The sequence below is a fragment of the Chroicocephalus ridibundus genome, chromosome 1 (genome assembly GCF_963924245.1).
Source record: "Chroicocephalus ridibundus chromosome 1, bChrRid1.1, whole genome shotgun sequence".
Lineage (NCBI taxonomy): Eukaryota > Metazoa > Chordata > Aves > Charadriiformes > Laridae > Chroicocephalus > Chroicocephalus ridibundus.
The window spans coordinates 212,849,457-212,873,012 of NC_086284.1; the positions used below are offsets into that span (position 1 = coordinate 212,849,457).

Genomic DNA, 23,556 nt, shown 5'->3' on the forward strand with positions numbered 1-23,556 from the left:
AGAAAAGCTCCCCACCCTCGGTGTTAGATCCTGGGACGGGTTTGCAGGGCTGGGTGCTCTCCTGTGTTTATCAGCTGGCTGAACTGGATATGGTGTTAATGAAACACTGTCGTTTTACGGTCGCAGTTCAAGAGCGGTGTTGTGCTTTGCGCTGCTGTAGGATTTCTCGGATCACTAACAGCATTTTCTGCTTACAGGAGCTCACAGGAAAGCTGCCACGTGAATACCCCCTAGACCCTGGGGAGGAGCCGCCTATTGTAAGGAGAAGAATAGGAACTGCCTTTAAACTGGATGAGCAGAAAATCCTGCCCAAGGGAGAGGTGAGGCTCTGCCTTCCAGCGCCGTGTCCCCACCTCAGGTCTCTAAGACATCCAGCGTGCATCACACAGGAACCATCAGTCCTGCAGTCATTTTTACTTTAAATGACTGTAGTTGGTCGCAAAGTCTTTTTTTTAACATCCATCAGAACAGGGAAGCAGCGAGAGAGTTGGCGCCCTTAGTTCAGACTCAGAGGAAAGGTTAAACCCTCAGGGTTCAGCCCTGGCTTTGCTAGAGGTAACAGAAGGAGCTTGGGTGACCAACTGGACCACGACAGTCCAAGCGCTCTGGTGACCAAGTGCAGTGACTTGTGTGAGTAGGGAGCACATCAGGAGCCCCTTGAGCCACGTGAGCCCTGCTGCTGCCCTGTGGTGTTATTGCAAACAGCCACTTGCTTTCTGCTTCAGTAGCAATCCGAATTCAGATCTCCCCTAACGGGGAGAAAAGCATCACACTCATCCGTCTTAGCCTTGCAATAGCAAGATGAAAGCATTTTGCTCCCCAGTCCTTAAACAAAAGAGCCTTCGTCCCTACCTATGGGGAGCTGGAATTATGTTTTTCTAAGTTTGCCAGGGAGTGTTTGTTCTCTTCCCTTGCTCCCATAATGTGCTGGGTCAGTGCCCTGAACCGTGGCTGTGAAAACAGGCCTGCAGCAGCTGTAAGGCGGGACCGGATTCACAGAAAAGCTATTGTCTGCAGAGACGCATTTGTCTCAAGACACTTGTGTATATTCCAGGCTTGAGTTTCCTTTTTATTTTTGTAAGAGGAGAGACTGAAGCTGGTGTGACTGTGCGGTTTGAGGCTTGGTTCAGCCAGGAATTAACTGTTTGTCGTTTTGTTGGCATTTTCCTTCTGCTGAAAAAATAAACAGCTGGAGCTCTTTAGTTCTCTTCTCAATGGAGCCTGGGAGAGGAATTCCACCGAAGTCAAATATTCATGAACTAGCACATTTAATTAAGCTTTTCAAAGGGAAGCATGGCTTAGCTGAGTTACTCCTAAAACCCCTGCAGTCTGTTGGCTGCTCAGTTATAACCTGATCTCCAGCTTCCCCAGATCTTACTGCTACAAGGCAGCTTTTGGAGCCAGCGGGTGAGGAATCTCCATATTCCGGTGGCAGGGTTAGGTGGGGAGAGCGTGAAGGTAAAGCAGCTCCTCCCTGTTGCAGGCACTCTGCCTTTTGGCACCAGCAATCCAAACACGCTGACTCAGCTTTTTTCTACCTCCCTTTTCATCTGTCGAAGTTTAAGTCTGTGTTGAAAACCATAAATTTCTGTTCTTGAAGAATGATGTTGAGCTGTGTTTATTTGGCTGCCAGTTTGAGAGCATTTAGAGGGGCCAGCAATGATTTTCATGCGCTTTTCAGCAAGTGCAGACACTAGAAACTCAATTTAAAACCAAAGGTGAAATACTCCCTCAGTCACGTAAATCCAAGACTGATATTACCAACTGTGACAAGGACCAGGAGCAAGGCACTTCTATCTGAAGGCAGATGATAGCCCTCATTTTCTGAGGCCTTATTTATAGTGGCCTCAGTGGAAGAAAATAGACAGTTATGGCCAGAAGGAAAATGAGTATGTTTTTTCTAAGATATACTGAATGATTTAGAACTGAATCTGTGAAGGTCTGAAATGGCAGCTCACATCAAACTCTGTACCTTTAGTAAGAGCCTTGTCAGAGCAAGACTCGCAGGGAAGGGTCCTATTGTATTTTTTGGTAATTGCAGCTACGTGGTCTGTAATTCCTGACTCTGGGAAGGACCGTGCCGGAAGGCGGTAAACCAGGTTCCAGGCCTTAAAACTTCATGGCGTCAAATTCACTTTTAATAAGTTTGGCGCTGATAGAGCTTATAAACTCTTCAAAGCAAAAAGTGATCTGTTAAAAAGATGGGAGGGGTGGGTTCAGTGTTCAGTAAAGTGAGGGAAATTATAATTATAGATTTAAGGCAATGCTGCTTCACCACTGACAGCAAAGGGATTTTTTTAAGCCGGAAGCCCAGAATAAAAACTTCAGTCTGATTAATTCCCACAGCATCAGCTCTTGCAGCATGCACTGCTGCTAAACGAAGAGAAAGAATTTGAATTTGCATAACGGGGATCTCCGTGAATACGTGGCTGTCAGTGCTTGTGATGTGAACTCCCACCATTCACTAGAAGTAAAAAAGCTTGGCCTTTTTTTCCCTAATTTGCAGTGTACTGTGTTCCCCTTTCTAGCAGATAAACACCAAAAACTCCATCAAGCTGAGGAAGGTAGCCAGATCCATTGCAGATTAGCAAGTACCTTTGAAGCTCACAGCCTGGGGTCCTGGTCCAGACCAGGAAGCTCTATATCAGCTCCTGCGTTGGCATAAATTGGCCTAAATCTCTTGACTTTGGAGGATAACTAAAAATCAGTAGGTAGCTTCCAGGGTACACCTGGTTGCAGTTAAAAACTCTGCTGAGACTCTGCAAGGGCTAGTGTTGGAGACACTAGTCCTTTCTGGTGCACAGAAAGCTTGCTGTTATACACCGCTCACTCTGAAATCACCCGCCTGGCTTGTAACTCAAGGAGGCAATTTTCTGGTGCAATCAGTTGCAGCAGCCCATAATTACTTCATCTCATACTCTCCCCTGGATTTTGACAGCTACACACCAGGGAGGAATTAAGCCATCTTTGGCGTTTTTACCCCAAAGCGTTTGGTGGGTGCCAAGCAAACCTGTCAAGAAGGTTAAAGCTATAGCTTTGCATCAATGCGTAGCACTGATATCAAATGGGGCTCAAATATGGAGATAGGAAACAAGGAGAAGGAGCGGGTGGGAGGCAGGTGTTACCCATAGATGGGTGGAAAAGGATGAACATGTCAGCAGTGGGGCACCGTTGAACTAGGCCATGTTGAACTGCATAAAAAGCCAAACAGCACAGGGGGGTTAGGACTGGAGCACACATGTCCTCCTCGTGTAGGTCATCCCTACCATCGCCACCAGCACCCAGGCACTCGTGTGAGCAGATGAAGGTGAGGTGGATGTGCTCAGGGAGGCCCTGATATGAGGGGGGCAGCATGATCGTGGATGCTTTGCTGATAGAGAGCCTTGGTTGGAGGCCACTGGCCAGGTTCTGTGGGAGCTGCCCCATAGCTGGGCCGGGAGAGTTTGGTGGTAGCCAGAATCCATTTGCCTTTTCCCAGGAGGCAGAGCTGGAGCGCCTGGAGAGGGAGTTTGCCATTCAGTCCCAGATCACAGAGGCTGCCCGGCGCCTTGCAAGCGACCCAAATGTCAGCAAAAAGCTGAAGAAACAGCGGAAGACATCCTACCTGAACGCACTGAAGAAACTGCAGGAGATCGAAAACGCCATCAATGAGTATCGCATCAAATCTGGAAAGAAGCCAACCCAGAGAGCCTCCCTGATCATAGATGGTAAGCAGGGCCCACGGCATTGCTGAAGGGTCTGTGGAGGCCAGGGAGCAAAATTCTTGCCTTGAACTCGTGGCTTGAGGCACAGATTTCCCCTCCCTCCTCCTCCCTCTCCTGTCTGGAGGACTCCACGGGTGCTGGCGGTTGGGCTGTCCTCTCCCATGCTGTCAGATGGGTGTCCGGGCTGCGTGCCGTGCATTAGGGGTGTGCTGGTTCACAGCACAAGCAGCAGTGTCACGCTGTAGATTATAAGCATGTCAGGAAAGCAGACTGTGACTCCTTTGTTCACCTATAAAATCGCTCCGTTACCGTCTCCTCTGGAGTGGTGCTGTACAAATGTAATTAATGTTAGCAGATTGGGGTGAACTCTCTAGCTGAAAGGCATCTGTAAAATCAAAGTGGTAGCAGTGTCATTGCTGTGTTCAAATGCTTTTTTTCCTTTTCTTTTTTTTACAATGTAATTCTCAGAGTGCTTTATGGTTTACTGGGTTGTTGATTGGTTTTTCATGAAATCCATTAACTTTCTGCTATGGTTCTTTCTCCCTTGCTGATTTTACCCTTTCCCTTTGACTTGCAGAGCTTTTCTCTGTGCCTTTGTAGCAGGAACTGAGATTAGAGCTGCTGTATTTGTGACCTGGGTACCAAGTCGCACCGCAGTCAGGGATAACAGCCAGCCATGAGGACATGGGACGGGGGAGGCAGCTCAGATGTGTGCACACTAAGGACATAAGAGCTTCTCCTGCTGCTACAGAGGATGCTCAGAAAGCATTTCCCTGAATTGCACAGAACTGGTACCGTGTGTGGGCCTTTAGTTAGCAGCAGGATGATCATTTTAAGAAGGCAAGAGATCAAACCCAAAGTTCTTAAGGCTCGAGATATAAATCTCGCTAATGGCACCGTGCCATTTTGCATCCTCTAGGGATCTCAGCTCTCTGTTGTGACTCAGTCTTAATCCCCATTAATTGAAAAGAGTTAGCAGATCCTTGAAAGGCAGCCTGCTAGTGAGAGAACCGGCCCGCAGCTCTGCCCTCCGAGACCGAGAGTGGGCTGAGTCAGTTGTTTGTAGGAATCTTGTCTCTCAGCTATGTGAGGAGGAAGACGTGGGTGACTGCTTAAGGCTAAGACTCAGTGGACAAAGGTCACGGTGCAGTTCAGCACTCAGTCACTGCAATTCTCAGACCATCTGACCATCTTTTTATTTTCTTCCCCTCAGAAGGAAACATTGCCAGTGAAGACAGCTCCCTCTCGGATGCCCTTGTTCTCGAGGATGGTATGTTGACTGCTTGTATGTTCTGGAGGGCAGGAAGGAAACAGGGAGGGATGTGTGAACTCCTGATTGACACTCAAAATGCAGGAACTGCTCTGTGTAATAATCCACTCAAACACCTCTGTACCAAAAAAACCTTGGTTTCCCTTGACTCCACCTTCTAGTCAGACACCAAACCTGGAGCAGTGAGCATTGCCATGGTTACTGCTCTGAATTCTTTCAAAAGACAGTCCCAAAATGCCTCCTCATTTTCTCTTAAGGTTTCAATTGTTTAATGCATCACACACTCTTGCTGGCTGTTCCCTTCCAAAATGGGAATGTCAGCTGGCGCATTTCTGAAAGTTGGGTCTTCAGGTTGCTCCTGAACGCAACCAGGGGAAGCAGGGTAAGGAAGCAGGCTCTGGAGGTGTGATGGTGTCCCCCAGGATTATGCAGCCATTGGAAGTATCACACAGCCATCACCTCTCTCCCATCTTCTCTTCACAGAGGATTCTCAGGTCACCAGCACAATATCCCCTCTCCAGTCCCCACACAAAGGACTCCCTCCCCGGCCACCCTTGCACAACAGGCCTCCTCCTCCGCAGTCGCTGGAAGGTCTCCGCCAAATGCATTACCACCGCAATGACTATGACAAGTCCCCCATCAAACCCAAGATGTGGAGCGAGTCCTCCTTGGATGAACCCTATGAGAAGGTCAAGAAACGCTCCTCACACAGTCATTCCAGGTAAGCCAGCTATCTCGAAGCTCCATCACAGAGGTATCCTCCGCTTTCTGGAGGGACAGGTGTGAGCCCTTTCAAAAGTTACAAAGCCATCCCTTACCAAAAGGAAACTTTTAGGTGTTTTGGCCAATAGGCACGTCATAAAAATAGGCTGCAGCCACGTGCCTGGTGCTTAGTATCTCAATGTTATTTTTGAAAAACGCTTAGAAAGGAAGGATGGTGAATCATCTGGGGGCTTTGACAGGGCTTGGCCTTGACCTCCAGCTACTGCAGAAGCACAAGCTCTGGGACGCAGCTTAGAGCAGCAGCTGACCCAACTCCCACTCACCCCTGCAAGATCACAGGCACGTGCCTGAGATCTGGAAAGAGGCGTGGGAGCCCCTTCCCCAAATTCCTGCCCAGGAACTGAAGCAGGATGTTTGTTCTGCAGCAGTCACAAGCGGTTCCCCAGCACCGGGAGCTGTGCTGAGGCAGGAGGGAGCAGCTCACTGCAGAACAGCCCCATCCGGAGCCTTCCCCACTGGAACTCCCAGTCCAGCATGCCGTCGACACCGGATCTACGGGTACGCAGTCCGCACTACGTCCACTCCACGCGGTAAGTCTTCCCAGCTCTGGCCTCACCTTGCTTACCCTGTAATAAATATTCTCTGCTTTAGCTTTGCCCCAGGATATGAATTAATTCCCAGTTTGGGAAAGGACACAAACCAGTGCTATTCAAATTAGAGGCTCGTGTACTGTTACCAGTAGGGAGTCTCTCCTGAACTGAGATCCTGAAATCACTTCAGATAAACGTGATCCTGCCCCTTATCTCTCCCTCAAAGTAATCAAGTTTTTCTTCTGCTGGGACCTTTCATCTCGAGGACTGTTTATAGGCACTACAAACCCCACGCCACTTTTAAAAGGGATGTGGTGCCACTGCTAAATTCTGCAGTAAATTCCTCCATGGATCCAGCTGGAGAGAACGTGTTGTTTCTTGTCTGGTACAAAATGTTGGGTAGTGTTAAGTCTCTCTCACAGATAAAATGTTTGCACGTGTGTGATCTTAAGTGTAGAGAAAGCCTCCATAAAGCAATCCATCCAAGGATCCAGGTGGCAGTGGAATAAGCCCAGGGTTGACAGAGGAAAGAGCTGAAGTGCGTAAGGGAGAGGATTTGATGCGTGCGGCCCAATTTGACTCCAATTTTCAGCAGGATTTCTACAAACTGTTCAGCTTCGTTGCTGTTTTGCTCTCGTGGCAAACTCCGTGGACACGGCGGGAAGCAGAGCTGAGCCAAAGCAGTGTGCTGTTAGGTATCCTGCACTAAGGGCTAATGGTAACATCATTTAGCTTGGCATAAATCAAGAGTCATGCCAACACATCCAACTCAGGCAGAGACGATAAAAGGTATTAAGGCCCTGGGTTGTTTGTTACAAGTTTTTGGCTGGCAGTACCTTTCAAGAGTGCAAAATTTGTTAACACTGGAGCCAAGCTGTGTGAGAAATGAGCCTGGCACAGGGCTCGAGAAGTGGCCTTGACCGTGTAGGGGCCATTTGGGTGTTTGAAACAACCATTGCTCAGTCTGTAGCTCATTCATGAGCTGCACGCCCTGGCCTTAGCCATTCCTCATGCGGGTGGGTGACTCATGGCAGCGTGTTCCGGCTCCTTGAACAGATGGCTGAAGCTCTCCAAACAGCCAGGGTGAATAGAGACCACCCAGACTTGGCTGTGAATCGAGCCTTGTAAACTAGCAATTCGGGGTGGTTGCCTGAAGCACTGTCACCTACTGACAGTCTTACACGTGCTACCCACGGCTAGGCCCTGGTAAAACCTAGCTGCTTCACAGAGGTAACTTTTTCAAAGGCCAATGGACAAATCGGTGCATTCTGGGCTATCTGTCCATCTGTCAGACAGTCCATCTGTCCATCTCTCTTACAGCGGATGGATTGTACCTGTGCAGAGCATTCACAGGCCACTTCCAAGGGGATCCCACCACCTCTGAGCTTCAGGTCTTGGGATTTGCAGAGGTGGAGCGAGGTGAACGTGGTAGCACAGGGATGGTGCTGATCCAAACAGCTCTGCCGTGGGGCCACACAAGCAAAGCCGGGGCTTGAGGTCCCCAGCTTTTGCCCTTCAGACTGGGTCTTTCCCGGGGTGGCAAGCCACAGAGGAATCAGGCTGGGCAAGGGTTTATGTCCCACGTGGTGCTGCAGACTGAATGCTACCCCCAAGGAGAGTGGAGAGGAAGAGGAATAGGACCTAATCACCCCAAACCCTGCAGCAGGGAAGCAGGTTGCTTTGCAGGCAGAAGCTCCATGCAGTGCTGGAGGAGTCCGGGTTTTCAGTGCCCTTATAGCCACTTGCTTGTGAAGCTGGCCTTGTATGCAAAAGGGGATGGCGAGTGCTTCGTCCTGTAGACTTACGAGTTTGGATTTTGTTTCCCTGGTACCTGCAGGTCGGTAGACATCAGCCCAACCAGACTGCACAGCTTAGCTCAGCACTTTAGACACCGGAGCTCCAGTTTGGAGTCGCAAGGCAAGCTCCTCGGCTCAGAAAATGAGACAGGGAGCCCCGATTTCTACACCCCAAGGACTCGTAGCAGTAACGGCTCTGACCCCATGGACGACTGCTCTTCCTGCACCAGCCATTCCAGCTCTGAGCACTACTACCCTGCTCAGATGAACCCCAACTACTCCACCCTGGCAGAGGACTCCCCGTCGAAAGCCAGAGAGCGGCAGAGGCAAAGGCACAAATCAGCGGGCAACCTGGTCTCTTCCAATTCAGGGAGCATGCCCAACCTGGCTGCGAGGAACGGGACGGGACATCACCGCGTCTACCTGCACAGCCAGAGCCAACCCTCCTCCCAGTACAGGATCAAAGAGTATCCCCTGTACATCGAGGGCAGCTCCACACCCGTGGTGGTGCGGAGCCTGGAGAATGACCAGGAGGGACACTACAGCGTGAAAGCACAATTCAAAACCTCCAACTCCTACACAGCGGGGGGGATGTTTAAGGAGAACTGGCATGGGGATGAAGTGGACTCCGTCAGGCTCACCCCCTCCCGCTCCCAAATCATAAGGACTCCATCTCTGGGCAGGGAGGGCCATGAGAAAGGCTCGGGTAGGACTGCCGTGTCGGACGAGCTGCGGCTCTGGTACCAGCGGTCCACGGCCTCCCACAAGGAGCACAGCCGCCTCTCGCACACGAGCTCCACTTCCTCGGACAGCAGCTCCCAGTACAGCACATCTTCGCAAAGCACCTTTGTGGCGCACAGCCGGGTCACGAGAATGCCTCAGATGTGTAAAGCAACATCAGGTGAGAGCCAGGCCCCGGGCAAAGGGGCGGGAGGGATAGGGGCTTTATGCAGCCCGGATTCATGCCAGGCGTTAACCTCCGTCTGGAAAGCAATGCCAGACCGTAGCACGTTATCTGGCCTTCACATGCTCCTCACCAAGCCTGTAGGCATAACACTGGGTGCCAAGCCTCCTCCAACGCACTCATTGAGTGAGAATTTTCCATGGAAATCATCACTTTGCAATGATGGGCTCAAAAGACAGGGAGGGACCGAAGCCCTGTTGTTGCCAGGTCTTTCCTCAGGGTTCAGTGGGGTTTGGGTGATGGCAGGAGGGACTGAATGTGAAGAAGCTGCTTCACAGTGCGGGGGGGTCACTCTCAGTAGTCACAGCAAGGGGAGGCTCGAAGCAAGCAGGGGCTCAGCACAGACTAGGAGAATGCATGTCCTCGGTGAAACACCAAAAGCATGAGAAAGGTTAAGTGGGGAGCATCCCAGCCCCTCCACCCCCCTGTGAAAATGTTTGAGTGATGACATCTTTGTGTACTGCCGAGACTTGGGTTTCCCATGCAGCGCCAGTAGCTGTGCTGATAATATCCTGAAATTCAGAGCGCTTAAGTTTGTGCGGTGTTATGCCTCTGTGTCATGTACAGAGCTTTGCACTCTTCTGTGCTGTTAATATTAAATGGTAAGAAAACAGTCAAATTCGTTAAACTGAGGAGGCCGCTCTGTGTTATGGAACAGTCCAAGGTTAAATATTTACTGGCCATCAGTCACCGCTGGCCCAGCCAGTTTGGATAGATCAAGGACTTACTAAAAACCTGAATCCAGCCCTGTGTGGATGGGATTGCTGGTTAATCAGAGCTCACACTGTGCCCATCCTCACCCTTCCACATGCCTCAGCCTTGGCCTGGGTAACACCATTACTCCGGCCTCACTTGCTGCAGGCCCCCACAACCTCCCTGAGCAGACCAGTGCATCGTCCACCCGTGCTGGCTGTTGGTCTTCTGGCATCCCAGCATCGTGCCTGGTCCACAGTGGCCACCACGCTGACACCAGTGGGGCTTTGTACTCGCTGTCGACTCCAGCGTGGAGTCGGAGAGGCGATTTAACACCAGGCTCCTCATGGGCCACTGACATCTGCCTGAGAAGAGGCTGATTTATGAGTGATGCCAGCGCTCATAGGAGGCCCAGATGTGGACCAAGACACAATCAAGTAAGTGGACCAAGACACAATCAAGTAACTGCTGGAACTGCTCTGTGTCTCCATATGAAAAATTTGGGTTTCCTCCTTTGATTAATTGGCATTTCAAGCAACACAAAATGCTTGAACACTGGAAAGTTTTGCCTTGCTTAGCTTTGGAAACCATACCAGTTCACTTAGGTAATCTAGAAAGGAAAATGGTGGGGATGGGGGGAGACCACGTAAAAACTGCTGTCAATCAGTCCATTTCCCCACCCAGCTGGGTCTTTAAATGCGATATCTGGGCAGCACAGTGGTAAGTGTCAGCAATCACAGCTTGTCTTGACCAGTTGGCGGACTAGATTAGTTTTACGTTCAGAATCAGCACCCAATTACAGTTGTGGGAGGATACTGACCTCAGGGGCTATCGGCTCCAAGGAGCAGATTAAAATTTGTTTTTCTCTTCAGGTGTCCTTTGGCAGCAGCTAAAGAGTTTAACAGCACAGAAGGGGATGCCAGGTAGAAACATCCATCATTTTAGCTGATGAGTCCTAGCCGATAGGTCTATTGGACTTCATGCTGTCCTTCGAAGAGGATCATACTTCTAGGCATGTGTTAAATTTGGAGGAGGAAAGATCAGTCAGCTGGATTTCTTAGGTAAACCCTCATTGGGGAAACTCCCCCAGGAACCACTGCCAATGGTACATTTTTAGTTCAGCTTCCTTCTGTCTTCATTCAAGTAAGATAAGCCGCCTTCTGGTTCCATCGTAGTAGGGTCAGCAAAGCCCAACTTCGGTTTATTACAGATGCACAGTGAAAAATAGTTTTAGGTTTTGAATCTTCAGTGTTTTCTTCCTCCTTTGCACCTGAAGCAGTGTACTTGGCCAGACTCTTGCCACTGCCAGCCCTGGCTCCTAGGGACACAGAGCATCTCCTACCACCCCTGGAAGCAGGAGGCTGAGCCTGATGACCTGGGCTTCTCCAGTTCAGGTCCTGTGGAGATGCGCAGCCAGGCCCTACCAGCCCAGGCAGCAGCAAAACCGATGGGCTTTCATGATGGGAGAGGTGCGGTGTCTCCCAGGCAGGCTCAGGAGAGTCCAGGTTGTTCTATTCAGCTGGAGGCTGGGCTGAAACAAAGCATTCCTGCAGAGCTGAGAATGGATCCGGCCCGTGATGCAGCAGCGTCAGCAGCAGGCTGGCTGCTCCCATGCCACGGTCGGGCGCAGCCATCCAGGAACAGGATGAGGTCTGACTCCCAGGCTGTGTTTACTCACAGCAGGACACGTTTCTGCTGGTCTCACCAGCTGATGCTTCTGAACCACCCTGACCTTTGCGCCCTCAGCTCACCATTTATTTTTCTCTCCACCCTCCGGTTGTTTTTCAGCTGCCTTACCTCACAGCCAGAGGAGTTCAACACCGTCGAGTGAACTAGCAGCCACGCCGCCAGGCAGTCCCCACCACATTCTCGCATGGCAGACTGGGTGAGTGTCCGTGGGCTCGGGTTAGAGAATTCACCTCGCTCTCCGCTGGGGAGAAAAACCTCCCCGCACACAAGCAAAGGGAGAGCGCAGGTATGGGGCACATTTTCCAGGTGCTCCATGGCCCGCGCCCCCGCAGAGCATTTCCAGCCTCCCACCCGTGCTCTCGGAGCGGTGGAGCTCTGGTTTAGGCTGACCAAGACATGGCAGTGCCATCTGCACCCAGCAGCACTGCTCCGAGCGGTGCTGCATCCTCAGGGGAAGAAGCCTTGCAGGTTCTTCCTGCTCAGTCTTCTTCCTCCAATTTTTCAGATGTCGAAATAGCTGATCTTTTTTTTTTTTTTTTAAGCAACCATCATGCTGTCTGTCCAGACCAAGGAGATCTTTGTTGTAAAGGCAAGGTTAGGTGTCTGCCATATTTGTGTGTGCAGCAACCGCATTTTTCTGCTAGGTTTTCCCTAGCAATATGTCTCTTAATGACTATTAAGTGCATCTTTTTTCAGCCACCACTAACTAAATGTGCTTCACCAAAGCGTGAGTGAGTCATTACGTGCAGGTAGCCATTACTCATGTAAATATAGTAATTGGGTTCTTTGGCACCTCTTTATGCGGCAGGGAGTTCAAGGAGTAAACAAAAAGCCATTCGCAAGCTCCCATGAGCATTCTCCAGCAACCTCATGTAATTCTGTCCTGCCACATGAAATAAAGATCATTTCCAGATCCCATCTAACTCAGCACGTCGCACATTTTTGGATCTAAATGGAGTTTGGTGAGATCAGCTAGAAAGTGTCAAACTGCGGTCCTCAAAACTGTAGGGCCTAGAGTAGGAAAACAGGTATGATCCCCCCGAGTTGTGAATTGGGACCGGTAACTTTGCAGACATTTCACTGTGCAGCCACTGGAAAATCTCATGCTCTTTAATTTCTTCTGGTCACCTCTGACCAAGTTTGACCTCTGGTTTTACTCCAGCACTGCCCGTGACTGCACGTTAAAATGGAGATGGGGAGAACCATAACCACAACCCCCTTAGGCCTACCTTGGATTTTAAATTCACAGATTTGACATCCAGCCTCACGTGGTCTTTGCATGCGCTTCCAGCTTTAGAACAGGAGAATTTTCCTGGTCCCGTTTTACAAGAAGTCAAGGGATTGTGAGATAGACGGAGTGGTAGCTCTTTACTGTATACTGAAATTGCCGGTATTAAGGGTTTGAGTCTAGACTCAAATCTTAGTCTCAGTCTCCATCCCAATCCTAATTCCTCTAAATATCTCTGTGATGACCAGAAGTAAAACTGGTGAGCTGCCAGCTGAGAGATCCGTTTGGAAAATGCCAACTTTTTTTGTTTTTCTATTCAAGAAAACTCCTGTGCCCTGTCCCTCGTAGCAAAAATGCGTCAAGCCAAATTCTCAGCTGGGGAAAGTCAAGTTATCCAGATTTATAGCTTAGGCCCTGCACCAACAACCAGTGCAAGGAGAATTGGAGACAAATCAGCACTTATTTCATGCCCGAGCGTAAGACCCAAGGCGTATGTGTAAATACAGTTGGAGCAGATAAATTACAGTAGGAGCAGATAAATTTTGCCATTAGATGCACGGCACAAACTCCCCCACCGCAGGAGCAGGCTCTGCCCTCCCAGCACGACTGAAAAGATGGATGGTTCTCCCCAACGTGTTTTTGTGTCACTAACTTTTTTCTAAAGACGATTCATCAACTTGTTTCCCCACTGGATTAATAAGCTCGTAACAATGTCTGTGTCACTTCTTTTCTTTAACATTTCCTCTCTCCTCTTTCCTCCTTTTTTTGCTCTCCTTTGTTCAGAGAAGCAACAGACAACTCACCCACTATGGATGAGTCTCAGTCTCCAACCCACCAAAGTACTGATGAATAGAGGTATAGTAAGGGAACGTTTTGTTCTTTCATCCTTCCGCCTTACAGTCCGTGAACACAGTGCGAATAACTGGCATCCCGCTGTCCCACAGGAGCAGCCCTTTTAATTGGGGGCCTGTTTATTTGGCAACAAGGCTTCCTTCAGCTCTTGGAAGAACAACTTGAAAGCATCTCGAAGCCCTCTCTGTGCCTTTTCAGCAAGTTTGCAGCTGTGGCGCATTCCCCTGTGAAAGAGGACTTGGGGCCAGCCCGCCCCGCGTTCGTGCGGAGGTTGAACGGGCACAGAGAGCAGGCAGCAGGGACAAATTTGTGGCTTGGGGACATTTCAAAGCAGCGTGGGCAAAAGTACTGCGGGGAGGGTCTGGGGAGATGAGCTCGGGTAAAACGGGGGCCTCGGGGGAGCTGGGCTGAGCTCCCGGCAGCGCTCCAGCCGTGGCACCCAGCACCCCTTCCTCCACCTTCCCTCGGCAGGGCAGAGCTGTGGAGCAGAGGCTGTTCAGCAGCAGCAGCAGCGAGGCGTCCTGGAGCGAGGAGCAATCCTGGCCCCGTTCCTGTGGGAAGACAGAGGGGGAAGGGTGGCGGGAACAAAAAAACCCTCAGAGTATTTCTATTTTAATTAAACTGCCATGGTGTCTGACGCTCTCATTTGAATCTACAACCATTCACGGCTGGCATCTGTCAAGTATTTCAAGGCCAGCTTTATAGAGATAACCCATAAACCTCCGGACTCCAGCAGAGAGCTGGGAAACAAAAGGCTCTTTAACATGCAGACGGTGATGCCCTTGCTCAGGTTCCTCCCAGACACCGGTCCCAGGAAAACCAGGTGGAAAACAGGGCAGGGGAAGCAGGAACTGCCAGGCTGCATCAAGGCGTGAGCTCAGTCCTGCGAGGCGGGGAGGGAGCCCAGGAAGGAGCGAGAACTCACAGTTAAAACAGACAGAAAATGCACCTCCCACTTTTGGCCTCCGAACAATCTCTAGTCTGGAAGTTGGTTAAAAATCGGTGTGAAGGAGAGACATCAATTCTGAATATTACTATGCAGATACAGCAGTCACTTTTCAAAATATCAACAAGATTTTGATCTCGGGGTTTTCCTCTGGGAAGGAGCTCGGCAGACTGAGCCAGGAGCTGACCCTCATCGGAGCTTTAAGATAAATAGCAAAGAAAATTCCCATAAACATTCTCATCTGCTCTGTGCAAGCACACAAAAAGCTGTGCAGCAAAAAAAAGCAGTAGCTCGTCACGAGCAGTGCCACAAGATGGGGACTGGGCTACCTGTGACAAAACACAGTCCTAGCCACATCGGACCTGGCACCCTCTCACTAGTCACCTCCCAGCTCGTCCCTGGAAAGCCGTGTAACTCTGGGATTGCCAGGTGATGCACGAGCCTCTGCCCGGAGCAGCAGTGCGACAGGAAAGCACCACCACCCTCCTCCTTCCACGTTCCCAGGAGGTACTACAGTCTGTGGCCAGGAGGGCTCTGCGGACGTGCTCCCTGGAGAGCATCCTACTAAAGAAACCTCTTTACTCCAACTTATTACCGGGCAGGAAAGCAAGACAGAGCCCTTTAGGCCAGGCAGAGCGCTGCTGCTGTGCCCCGGGAGGGAAGAGGCCACAGAGAAAGCAGAGGCAGGTGTGGCACCACGTGTGCTGGGACGGACACGGCCAGTGGGGTCGGCCACAAGCTCTCACTCTCCAGCAGCGCTTCGCTCTCTTACAGTGCATCCCGCCGGCAGCAGGCTGAAAGCACAGCACTTCTGCCTGTTGCCATTCCGGCGTCGTCCAAAACTCAGGGCACCCTGCCCGTGGAGAGGCTGCTGGAGCTCAGATTTCTCCTGCCTCCTTGCACCAGGCAGGTTGCTGGGGTGAATGGGACTGCCGGGCAAGAGCAAACTGGCTCAAAGCGGAGCCTTGCATGCTGAGCCCACCCCAAACGCCAGCGCTGGGGGTACCTGCAGTGGGGGTCTGTGAATATCCTGCCTTCCTTCCCACCCGTAAGATGATGTTTTATGTTGAACTTCCCAGGAGCTCTCGTCGTCCTAACGAATTTTCCTTTCTCCTGCAGGAGCTACAACGATAGCTGTTTCCTGGATTCTCCCCTCTATCCAGAATTAGCAGATGTCCAGTGGTATGGGCAGGAAAAAGCCAAGCCTGGGACTCTAGTGTGAACCCCTGACCTCAAGTTAATCACATCAATGCCATTCTGAGATCACCTCACTGCCTCTCATTTGCCTTACCCAGATGCACTGTCACCCAGCACCAGCTTCAGCTCTAAGCACTTTTCTCACGATGCAATTCAAGGCAACATTTACAGAACTGGCCCCGAGACATCCACCGCCACAGCGACGGAGCGCAGCGCATCCCATTGCCAGGCTGGTGCGTGTCCCTCCCGCGGCCCGCAGGGCAGGGGGTGCAGGTGAGCAGCCATCATCATAGTCAGTCGGCGATTCCAAAAGTGATTTTCCTTCGAAACGATTTCAAGGCTTACATCAAATCTTTACTGTTCTGTGGCACGTAACAGCAGTAAGCTTTCCATGACCGGCAATCTGAAGCCAACAGAGCATTAGTTTAAAAGGGGGGAGGGAGGGGTAAAATAGGACAGAGGCCAAGAAATGGGTATCGTAGTCCTGAAAGTGCGTCTGTTATGAAAGAGTAAAATCCCGTCACTTCAAAGATGCGTCAGAGTCTCACAATCAGATCTGCACTGCCAAAGATCGCCACACCAACGTCAGCAGGATGAGTTTGCTCAGCAAGTTCTAGCTCGCATCTCCCTCATGTAACTCAACGGCAGACACGACCATCTCCTCTAAAACAGCATTTCCTTCGTCGCTTTGAGCCCACCTACGTGCAAGTAAAGTAACCCCATGTGCTGAAGACACACCGAAGGTCTGGGCTGGTATCGCAGCATCGCTGTCTGCAAGCTACTATTAAACTGGACAAACAAGGTTTACAAAGGCGTTCTCTACCGCAGAGGCAGGTACTCACCCCATCGCTCTGGCTGGCGCAGGTTGCACACCAGTACATCGAGAGCTTGGGGTCGTGCTGGTTTAGGGGTTTTTTTCATACTCTGATGAAGATCAAAATTGCCAAAAAAAACCCACCTTTCTACAAAGAGATACAGCCAATAAATTCTAATCTTATTTCTGCACAAAGCGTTAACGTGAAATCAAAGGGAAAGCACATCGCAATCTAATTGACACGGTAAAGCTGCATTAACGTATCTGTTCCGCTCATCTTCCCTTCGTTAGCACCAGTGTAGCAAAGGGCTCGTCACCCGCCGTGCTGCCGTGTGGGAGAACCGGTCTGTCGGGAAACGGAAAGGCTCCGCCGCCGCCGGGTTGAACAACCAGCAGACTGGGCAAATATTCCCATTGCAAGAAGCGACCACAAGAAAGAGAAGCAACTAAATGAGGTGTTGGACACGAGCGAGAGCTGCCGGCTGATACCGAAAGGAATCGTAGCAGAGCGTCATGGAAGGAGCTGCAAGTTTACACATACTTTTGAGCAATGCTTTATACACGTCAAGCCATGGAACTTTTAAAAAGGCCTCAAAGACACTTTTGTAACAAACAAGTGCACAATCTAGGTGGATGTTGAAGCTGGCACGTCTAGTCTTCACTGCGGTGCTATGCTGTTTTTATTGCCACTAGATGGGGGGAGGTACCCGGCCTTCCCCCATTTGTGCGTGCAAACGATGATTTCCTATGGGAAAGGCATTAAAAGAAACGGCTGGAGGGGGCTACTTTGTGAAAAGCAGAAACTGAAGTTAGCTTTAGTTTAAGGAAAAAAAGAAAGAAAAAGAAAAAAACAAAACAAACAACAAGAAGTGCGAGTGTGTGTGCGTGTGTGTGTTCCAAGAATAACAACAGCGTCTACCAGACAAAAGTAGGGCGAAACGTTGAAAATTAAACACCGCGACTTGGGGGGGCTGCCACACCTTTTTTCGGTATTAAGGTTGCTGGAAAACTGCATTCCAGGCTTGAAAAGAGAATGGGTTCTTCGTAATTAGGCTTGGGAAGGTGATGGGGTTTCTAAAACTTGATGCAGGCGGCTCACGCGAATACCTTTCTGCAGCACGTGGTATTGGCAACGTCTGCCGGGGTGCGCCGCGCCGCTGGCTCGCAGCGCTGGGGAGGCGGCGGGGGGTGGCCGTGGGGGGGTGAGGACGACGGTGGGGAGCAAAGGCCGGCATTTGTCCAGGGAAACCCGCAGCAGAGCCAGGAAGGAGAAACTCTTTCATGTTCACGCATGAAGCGTAAGTGAATTATCCCTCCGAAAAAGAATAAAAAATAAACAAGCATAGGGTTGGTTTTTTTTAATACTGGCAAAGGGTCCTTTGGGACCCCCGCGAAGAATCGCCGCAGGAGTACGACCCCCTTTGACCGGCATCGAAGCCTCGTAGTCCATCGCCGGAAGAACAGGCAGCGGGGAGATTGCACCCTTCACCTGCAAAACGTGCAAAATGCTGTTTTCACCATCTCTTTGTGCTTTGGGGTCTTTAACAGGGGAATTATTTCAAGCTCCTAATTGGATTTGGAGCTGGATAAGAGATAGTACCGATTCGTGACATTTACTGATAAGATTCGGTAGCTAAAGTGAAAGGTTTAAATAAGGACCAAATTAAGCATCAGCAAGTCATTTAGCCCACGGATTTTTAGGGGCTCTGAGCAACTGTCTGTTTTCTTTTTAATTTCCCTGGTAAGTGGTTTGGGGTTGGTTTTGGTTGGTTTTTTGTTTTATTTTTTCTTTCTGTGTACCTTCTTTTAATTAAAAAGAATTCAACAACAGCGGCGCTATGAGGCCTCTGGGCACTACAGGAAGAAACATTAATTCCTCCAAGACCAGATCTGCAGTTTTGCAGCAAAGGTTAAAAGGTGGCAGCCCTGAAATTAGGAAAAAAAAAAAAAAAAACTAAAAAAAAAAAAAAACCAAACTAAAAATAAAGGGTTAGCCTGAATTGCAAACAGGCTGGAGTAGAGAAAAAGCTTTCTAGAAAACCGGCTTGAGTTTTGCTTTGAGTTCTGCTTTTCTGTTTTGCAGTCGAGGCACACGTGAGCAGCCAGTCTGGTAGTAAAGACAGATTAAGTAAAACAGGTTTTACTGTTTAGCTCAATTCAATTAAACACAAATGTACATAAAATGTTAATCATATGAGATTAACATATTTAAGTATAACGCGGAGGGGTGTATACATAGCTATTCTATACAAGCACTTGACTACCGACTTAACCCCTCCTTTACTTCCTTTTTTTTTTCTTTTTTTTTTTTTTTTTTTTTTAATTTTTCAAGGCTCCATCTGCCGTAAAGCCACAATCGCGTTGTTAAGTCTCCACGTCTGACGCTCCCTCTGTTCAGCCGGGGGCCGGGGCACGGTCGGCGCGCTGGGAGGCAGGGTTTATTTTTAAATGATATTATATGCAGTCGAGTGTTGAAAATGTTGAAACAGTCCCATTTGGTTTCACTCTGTATTAGTTTTAGTTTCAGGCGTAGCCGATCCCCATTCAGGTGCTATCAGATGACCAGTTACTGCTTAGTTAACTAGATGTAAAGTTTTACATATATATTAATGTCAATAGTTTTATTACAAGTTGTGTAAAATGGACTCTCTAGTTTAAAAAAAAGAAAAAAGGAAAAAAAAGGAAAAAAAAAAAAATTAGGTCTCTCCTGAAATTGACTTTAGAGCATGGAAAATGATTTTACTGGATTCTGTTCAACTGTAATCAAGGAAAAAATATGTATGTTGTAGAAAAAGTTGCAGAATTAAAAAAGATCTGCTTTTAATTTATTCTTTTTGTATTAAGAATTTGTATAGTTACCTTTACATTTTGCAAAACGGTGTTGTCAACACTTCCTTATTAAAGCATTTTCAAAATGAAGCCTTGCCGTGGTCTTTCCAGGAGGGCCCAGCGCCGGGGGGTCCTTACCTCTGCCAGAGGCTGGGTCCAGATGTGCGCACAGCTGGCCAGGGTTTCCCTCCTTCGCCGCCGGGGAGCCTGACTGCGGGAAATGTGGGCGTTCTCCCCGAAAAGCCCGTCCCTCACAGATCCCTTGGGATTCAGCGCTGGCGCTCGGCAGATCCCTGCTGGCTCCATCGCCTGCTCTCTCGAGCCCCGGCCTCGGGGGCCCAGGAGGTGCCTCGGGCAGCAACAAACCACCACAGCAGGAACAAAGTCCCGAAAACAACATTTACTTCTAACGCGCGTAACTTGAAATAACTAGGATTAATGCCCGCTTACAGGAACTGGATGCCGAGGAGCTTGGGGGCTTGGGACAGGCTTGAGCTCACCCCCGGTGCTGCTCGGAACCGCCTGCTCCTTGGGTTAAATTCCTGAAGTTTAAATCCCTGGTTTCATCTCTGCTGCCGGGGCAGCAGCAGCGAGACACCCCCCCAACAGACCCTGCTGTGGCTCGGGAGGGGACCGCACCGGCAGCCGGCCCCTGCACGGGGTCAGGGACGCCACAACCATCACCGTTTCCCCTCCGCGGGGGTCGGCGCCCGGCGCCCCTCCACAATGGCCGGCAGTTTCGAACAGTCACACGCACTCTCCCTGGGGCCCGTCCGCGCTTCCCAGTGCAGCTCCTTCCCGTCCTTCCCATTTGTTCCCACTGTCCAGGCAGCTCCCCTTCCACCCCACCATCTCCTGTGTCATCCACCGTGTCCAGTTCTGCGCCCCCGAGTCCAAGAAGGAGAGAGAACTACTGGAGAGAGTCCCGTGGAGGGCTGCAAAGGTGCTGAAGGGACTGGAGCCCCTCTCTGATGAGGAGAGGCCGAGAGACCTGGGGCTGTTTAGCCTGGAGAAGAGAAGACTGAGGGGATCTCATCAATGCTTATAAATACCTAAAGGGTGGGTGTCAGGAGGATGGGGCCATTTTTTTCAGTGGAGCCCAGTGACAGGACAAGGGGCAACGGGCACAAACTGGAACACAGGAAATTCCATCTCAACATGGGGGGAAAACTTCTTTGAGGGTGGCAGAGCCCTGGCACAGGCTGCCCAGAGAGGTGGTGGAGTCTCCTTCCCTGGAGAAATTCAAACCCCACTCAGATGCGTTCCTGTCCAGCCTGCACTAGGTGACCCTGCTCCGGCAGGGGGTTGGACGAGATGATCTCCGAAGGTCCCTTCCAACCCCTGCCAGTCTGTGATTCTGATCCATCCCACACACACACACCACAGGGAGCCACCACTGGCACCACCCCTGAGCCAGGAGGCCACCCCGACCATCACCCAGCACCGCTGCACGGGAGACAGTCTCCTATAGTAAATCCCAAAAAAGGTTTGGGATGGGACAAAAGGGCAATGATGAGGATTTTCAGGCATCCCCCCAACTCTGGGACTTAGATTTATTGCTGGTGGCTCCAACGCTGCTGCAGGCACCACTTCAAGCTCTACACCGGATCAGGGGCAGCTTTCCTGACAGCCGGTGCCAGATGTGACACCGGCGCTGACCCCTTGTGCCGGGTCCACTCCAAGGCACCACAGCATGTGCTCAGCCCCAGGTCTGGGAGCTGGGACACACTCTCTGAGGACTGAAGCCACTTACATCTCAGCCAAGTTCATTCTCTGAGCAAGACCAGATCTACAATGGAGATTACACGGCAGGCATCAGGAGAGCAACCCAGTTCCTCCATCACAATAAACTGATCCCACATACATAGAATGGTTTGGGTTGGAAGGGACCTTGAAGATCACCTAGTTCCACCCCTCTGCCATGGGCAGGGACACCTCCCACTAGACCAGGCTGCTCAAAGCCCCATCCAGCCTGGCCTTGAATACCTCCAGGGATGGGGCAGCCACAGCTTCTCTGGGCAACCTGGGCCAGTGTCTCACCACCCTCACAGTAAAGAATTTCTTCCTGATATCTCATCTAAATCTCCCCTCCTTCAGTTTAAAACCATTCCCCCTCATCCTATCGCTCCAGTCCCTGATCAAGAGTACCTCCCCATCTCTCCTGGAGCCCCTTTAGGTACTGGGAGGGGCTCTAAGGTCTCCCCAGAGCCTTCTCTTCTCCAGGCTGAACAACCCCAACTCTCAGCCTGTCCCCACAGCAGACAGGCTCCAGCCTCTGAGCATCTTTGTGGCCTCCTCTGGAACCACTCCAGCAGGTCCACATCCTTCTCGTGCTGAGGGCTCCAAAGCTGGCCACATCTACCCTATCGGCCTTTCCAGCAACACAGACAAATAGCAAATAAGGAATTAAAGGCATTTAACTACTGTTGGGCGTGATACTACTGGTATGAAGCAGAGATCACGTACTTTGAGAGCACCACCTCGCCCAGCCCCTTCCACCGCTGGGCCAGGGCAGGGGTGGGGGACTGCAACACACCACCAGGAGCACTAAAGTCCCCAAAACACTCCAGACATGGCTATGGCGAAGGCATGACTTCATCCTAAGGCTCCAAGTCTTGGGATTCAGAGGAGTTATTTCCGCCTAATGCAAGAATTATCAGAAATAAACATCTGGAGAAGCCCAAAGGGAAAAGTCTAAATGCCTAAACTGAAACAGACCCTCCCCACAAAAGCTGTCAGGCGGTGTGACAGCTGCACCACACCCCCTCGTCCCTAAACTAGACTCGGGTGGGTTTGGGAATTTTTTGGCTAAGAGGCATTATTAACTATTTGATCACGGTCTGGTAGCTGTAATTTGGGGCCATCCAGCTGCAAAAGAGCCTCCAACCGATGATGAAAAGCAGCTGCCGTAACAGTGTCCCCCCCGGCTTGCGATCCCCCCGAGGACCGGGGCTGGCTCTCATGTGCCGGACAGCTGGAAACTCTTACATAGAAATTCCGTGAGAAAGTACTTCTCAGTTCCTCGGTTCCCCGTGCAGCACCATTCCACAAATTGCAAGGGGATAAAGTTCTTCCGTCATGGGATTCATTCAAGCAAGGCGGCTGTATTTCAGGGACTGTCAGCAAGGAGGCACATTGCTTAAATTACATTCCTTAAAACCTGGTCAGACAAAAACATTCCAACCCCAAATTCACATCCCTCCAGGAAGCGCATCCCCACTCAAACCGGTGCTCGGGGTTCCATTAAAACTCTCCTCAATAATTAGCTCTAAAGCAGGAGGGGAAAAAAAGAATAATCTAATACTATTATAGATGCCCTGAGGAATCCAGTTCCTCTAAAGCAGACGTTACAACGCTCCTTAAACCATCCCCTGGCTCCTCACTTGCTGCACTTTCCAGGGAAATTATAGCTCTTCTAAACAAGGGACAATATTGTCCCTCAATTATTTAAAGAGTTCAAAACTGAGGTCAGGATGAAGATTTAGAAACAGCTCAGGAAATCATCTGGGTGGGGAGAGGGATAAAGCTGCGGTGTTATAGATGTTTCCTGTTGTAATAATGCCTCCGAAGAGTATCTGTACAAAGCACTGCAAAAAAAAAAAAAAATAACCCCAGACACCACCATTAATGAAACTCTTCCATGCTCTTGACATCTGTCCAGCTTCTCCCCACAAATCCCCGTCTATTCCCCAAAGGCCCCTCCCCACGCGCCCGCTAGGTCTCACCAGCCTCATTTTTATTACTTCTAAAAGTGTTTAAGCTCTTGACATTTTCTCCGGGGTCAGACACTCCAGACTGAAACACTCCTGTGTCCCAAGAGGCACTTCAGAATCCAGAGAGCCTCCAGAAGAACCTGAAGTTCCTCAAGATACTCCTCCAAACCCGCTGCCAGCACAAACCCCCAGCATCACATCTCAGGGTGCCAGGGGACATGGTGGATACCCGTGGGAGGCAGACACCCACGGGAGATGGGTAACTCCTTCACAAGAGGGCACCCGCTCTTGCTCCACGCTTCCAGTCCAGGCGAGGACTCGGACAAACCAATACACCGAATATTGACATGTTTCTCCAGGACGAGTTTCTGCTCACCGTGCCTACTGCTGCAGCAGCTCCACGGTTAGAAGACCACAGCCCACGAGTGCCAGATGCAACAGAAGACCTGCTGCCTCCCAGGAGCAGTAACGGGATACCAGATCCAAACACCTGGTGGAATCCAAGCCCGGGCAGGCAGGACCAGGCCTTCTCCTCTCCACTGGCTGCA

General features: G+C 50.4%; 1 protein-coding gene across 7 annotated transcripts in view; it reads left to right on the top strand.

Moving 5' to 3' along the window:
- The window catches only part of FRMD4A (FERM domain containing 4A), a 390,969-nt gene extending 371,584 nt beyond the window's left edge, over nucleotides 1-19,385 (top strand). For 5 of the 7 annotated variants that reach the window (XM_063323590.1, XM_063323591.1, XM_063323589.1 and 2 more), the window contains 8 exons: nucleotides 198-320; nucleotides 3,479-3,707; nucleotides 4,918-4,974; nucleotides 5,458-5,695; nucleotides 6,123-6,287; nucleotides 8,125-8,984; nucleotides 11,529-11,625; nucleotides 15,575-19,385. In XM_063323590.1, coding sequence (XP_063179660.1) covers nucleotides 198-320; nucleotides 3,479-3,707; nucleotides 4,918-4,974; nucleotides 5,458-5,695; nucleotides 6,123-6,287; nucleotides 8,125-8,984; nucleotides 11,529-11,625; nucleotides 15,575-15,677 — 1,872 coding nt within the window. In that variant the 3' untranslated portion in view covers nucleotides 15,678-19,385. Of the gene's footprint in view, nucleotides 1-197; nucleotides 321-3,478; nucleotides 3,708-4,917; nucleotides 4,975-5,457; nucleotides 5,696-6,122; nucleotides 6,288-8,124; nucleotides 8,985-11,528; nucleotides 11,626-13,440; nucleotides 13,513-15,574 lie in introns of all 7 variants that reach the window. The other 2 variants (XR_010069575.1, XM_063323588.1) reach the window with 2 other exon arrangements.
- The last annotated feature ends 4,171 nt before the right edge of the window (nucleotides 19,386-23,556 follow it).